The sequence below is a fragment of the Bison bison genome, unplaced genomic scaffold, assembly GCF_000754665.1.
Source record: "Bison bison bison isolate TAMUID 2011002044 unplaced genomic scaffold, Bison_UMD1.0 scf7180017853193, whole genome shotgun sequence".
Lineage (NCBI taxonomy): Eukaryota > Metazoa > Chordata > Mammalia > Artiodactyla > Bovidae > Bison > Bison bison.
In genome coordinates, this window is record NW_011483766.1 from 42,203 (window position 1) to 46,025 (window position 3,823).

The following is a 3,823-nucleotide window of genomic DNA, read 5'->3' on the forward strand; positions in this document are numbered from 1 at the left end:
TTGAAGATGAGGCAGTCGGCCTTCTGCTCGGCGTACATGGAGGTCAGCCGGTACTGGCTCTCCGTGGTGATGTCCACCTGGTAGCCCGTCAGCGTGTAGCACACTTTCCGGAACTCCTGGATCTTGGTCTGGAAGACCTCCTTCAGCCGCTGGTTCTTCAGCTCTGCACTCTCCACCTGCTTCTTCAGCTCTGTGGGGAGGGAGAGGCAGTCAGCTCCCTGGGGTCTCAGGAGGACACTCAGGGGCAGCAGCGCGTTGACTGAGGGGTGAGGGTGGTGCACGCCACGTCGGGGCCAGGCAGCCACGCGCGGCTCCTGACGAGGATGACGAGCCGGGCAGCAGGCGGGCTCCTCCCTCCTCTGGGCCCAGACGGGGACCCCCACCCCGCACCCCAGCCCCAAGTCCTTCCCGTCAGCCCGGGGAGCGGCAAACACTTCCCAGGCCGCCACTGAGAAGCATGGGGTGGGGGCCACGGGAGCGAGGTCATCCGGAGATTTGGGATCACGCTGCCCGTGGTTCCCTGGCTGGCCTCCCGGAGACCAGATGCTGGGAGAAGACAGGCTCCCTGGGTGTGGAGTCGGGCAGGGCACCCTGGGCCCTGTCCTAACTGGACAGCTCAGGGCAGGGCCCTCGGGCCACCTGCCGGGGAGAAAGCAGCTGTGGAAGCCACCAGGAGCGCACACAGCGGCCACCTGAGTCCTCCCCGCGGCGCCGTCCCGGGAGTTACACCTCGGCTCAGCCCCGTCATCAGCGAGCCGGCTACACATGGGCACACGAGGCGCCTGTGAGGCCCGATGCTGCCCGGGGGTGCAGCACCCCAGGCCTCCAGACTCAGCCTAGTGTGTGGCCTGCCCTCCCCGAGGACCGCCCCCGCCCTGGCTGACCCTCAGGACCCAGGGCGTCTGCTGCAGGTGTGGGCGCCCTGGCGGGGCTGCTTTCAGATGAACAGATGTCGTCAGGCTCTCTTTCAGAGGAGGCATCGGGGCAGGCGGGCAGGGAGCCTACATTCCAGGGAGAGAGATCTCCCACCTCTGCCCCCCACGCTGGTTCCAGGGGTCATCGGGGTGCAGCCGTGTTGAGGATTAGGGTAGACTAAGCGGGCCAGAGGGCCGGGCACTGCTGAGGTGGGAGGGTGGCAGCCACCGGACAGGCCCCAACACGCGCAGCAGCCACCGCAGCCACGAGGTGCGTGCAGGGTCCCCCACTTCACAAGCACGAACTTAGGCGACCGACCACTGACCGCAGATCTGCGTCAGAGGCGGGGCCCTCTGACCCCGGACCTCAGGACCCGCACAGACTCCGCAACACACCAAGGTTCTAGCACATTTCCCCGGTCTCGTCTCCACGGCCTGCAGCACTGGGGCAGCCTGGCAGCTGCCGCCCCCGGCCCCGAACCAGGGACCCCGACACCAGGCCTCTCCATGGCCCCTGTGCTCCTGGACGGCCTCCCGCCCTGAAGGCCTGAGGGCCGCCCTCACTCCAGGGCCGAACCTGGGGATGGGGCCCTTGATCGACTGAGTAATCAGACTCCGAAGTTAGAAAGGCGGCTGGCCACTCTGACCTCAGGTTCTCCTCTTGTCCCACAGCTGAGCCACCGAGGATGGGCCGTTAACGGGGGAAAAACCTGCTCTGGAGGAAGCGCTCATGGCTGAGCTCGTGGGGGCGTCTCACCCAGGACACAGGCTGCACCGCCCATGAGCTCTCGGACGCTGGACGCACGCAACCTGGCCGTGAGGGGGAAGCCCGCTGTGTGCAGACGTGGCCTGTTCTCCCGCCAACAGACCCCACAAGCAGGCGGGTGACTCGAGCCACCTGCTGCCTGGGGACCTGCCACGGACCTGCAAGGCAAGGCCGGGACGGAGGGCTCAGGGGCAGCGTCCTACAGGCAGAGGGCACCTGGCACCGGGCGGCCTGGTCCATGGGGGCAGGCCGGGGGCGGTAGAGCCCGCTGAGCGGGCGAGTCCGGGGAGGACCCCAGGGGTGGCCCCTTTGATTCGGAGCAGAGTCAGTGTCTTGACCTGCTCCCACGATCCGTGTAGCTCAATCGCTTACATAAACATGAATGAATAATTCACAGAATGGCTTGGATTAAATAAAAGATATGCCCTCCTCCGTGGAAACAGCATCACTCTGGCCCAGCCTCTCCCAAAGTGAGCAGAGGCCTCCCCTGGCAGGACTGGGGACCCGAGACCTGGAGCCTGCGGCACAGTCACAGCCGTCCCACCAGGGCCCAGGCCAGCCTCGGGCCTGGCCTGCTGGCGATGGCTACTCTCGGCCGACAGCAGCCAGCAGACAGCGGCTGCCCAGCTCGCTGAGCTCCCGCCCCAGTCCTCACTGCCCCAGACCTCACTCGCAGGCTGAGCTCCCGCCTGCCCCCCCACCAGCCCTCACCCCCACGAGCTCCCCCAGGCCACTCCACTGTGCGAGAGACGAAAGCCTCACCCCGGGCCTTACCCAGGGCCCCCAGCCTCCCCGCCAGCCCAGGCAGCAGGCGCAGCTGAGAGGGCTCTGAGCCATGGTGCGGAACCCACCTGGCCGTCCCGCCCCTCCTTCCCTGCAGCTTGCGGGCAGTCTCCCCTGAGCTGAGCCTTCCTCCCGACGCCACCAACGGGCCTGAGCTGTGCCCACGGGCGGCTTGCGCCCAGTCTGGGCAGCCGGGGTCTAAGGGTCCTGGTGAGGGCGTCACCCCGCTCCTCCTGCCCCAGGGGACCCACCTCCCTGGGAGGAGACAGAGTCCAGCTTCAGGCCCACAGGCCCATTTCAGACTCTCCCTTCCCAAGACACCCACAAGATGCTCCCAGGAGACACATCCGTGGCGGGGACGGTCTCCCTCCAGCCCTGCTGACCAGCACAGCCAAAGAGGGCCTCCCCAGCTCTCTGTGCCTTGAGGGGCGCACTGAGGGGGTCTCTCTGTGTCTGGTCGTGGGGGGAGTGAGGGGGTCTCTGGTCATGGGGGAGTGAGGAGGTCTCTCTCTGGTCATGGGGGTGAGGGGGTCTCTCTCTGGTCGTGGGGGCAGTAAGGAGGTCTCTCTGTGTCTGGTCGGGGGACAGTGAGGGGGCCTGGCAGCTGAGCTCCCTGTTGAGCCCCCCAACCCCAGCAGCTGGGCAGTGGCCCTTCTGGAAAGGGGATGGGGGCCACACTGGTGTCCGGCAGAGGAGCCCCAGAGGGAGGCCCCGGCCAGGCTCCTACCCACTCCACCCAGAGGAAGCATCCACAGAAGCACACCCAGGGTCACTGGACGCACAAGAGCTTCTAACATAAGACGAGAATAAAGCAACCTGGACAGAGACCGGCAACGAGACAGGCCTCGTCAGAGGCTGCCCCACGGCGGGGCCAGGCTCCCGTGGACGGCGGGGAGGAGCTCAGACAGCAGAGGACGCCTCCCAGAGACACGCCAGACAAGCAGAAAAGAGCAGAGACAGGATGCAACCAGCGACCCTGGGGGCCCGGTACCGAGCTGGTGGCAACTTCACAGAGAGTCTGCAGAAGGCGGGCAGGAGAGGACGTCAGGGAGATCGCACAGATGCCCCCGGAAGCAGAGGCCACGCCTCCCGGGCCAGACGGGCGCAGAACACGCCACATCCTGCAGGGAGCAGGAGCCGGATCCACACGAGCTCCAAGTCCCAGGGCCACAGGCAGGACTGACCACCGACCTGAAGAGGGGGCTGCAAAGCTGTATGGAAACTGGCTCCCGCCTGGAGCCTGAGCGCAGACGACTGTCTCCAAGAAACCCTGCCCTGCCGTCCACAGCCCCTGGACACGCAGCGGGATGGGACCAGCAGGGGAAGGGGAGCGTGGACGGCGGGGCAGGGAGCTGACAGC

General features: G+C 66.8%; 1 protein-coding gene across 1 annotated transcript in view; it reads right to left on the reverse strand.

The window, feature by feature from the left end:
- The window catches only part of LOC104998637 (mitotic spindle assembly checkpoint protein MAD1-like), a 59,521-nt gene that overhangs the window by 24,371 nt on the left and 31,327 nt on the right, over positions 1 to 3,823 (reverse strand). The window contains exon 3 of the mRNA XM_010853919.1: positions 2 to 190. Coding sequence (XP_010852221.1) covers positions 2 to 190 — 189 coding nt within the window. The remainder of the gene's footprint in view (position 1; positions 191 to 3,823) is intronic.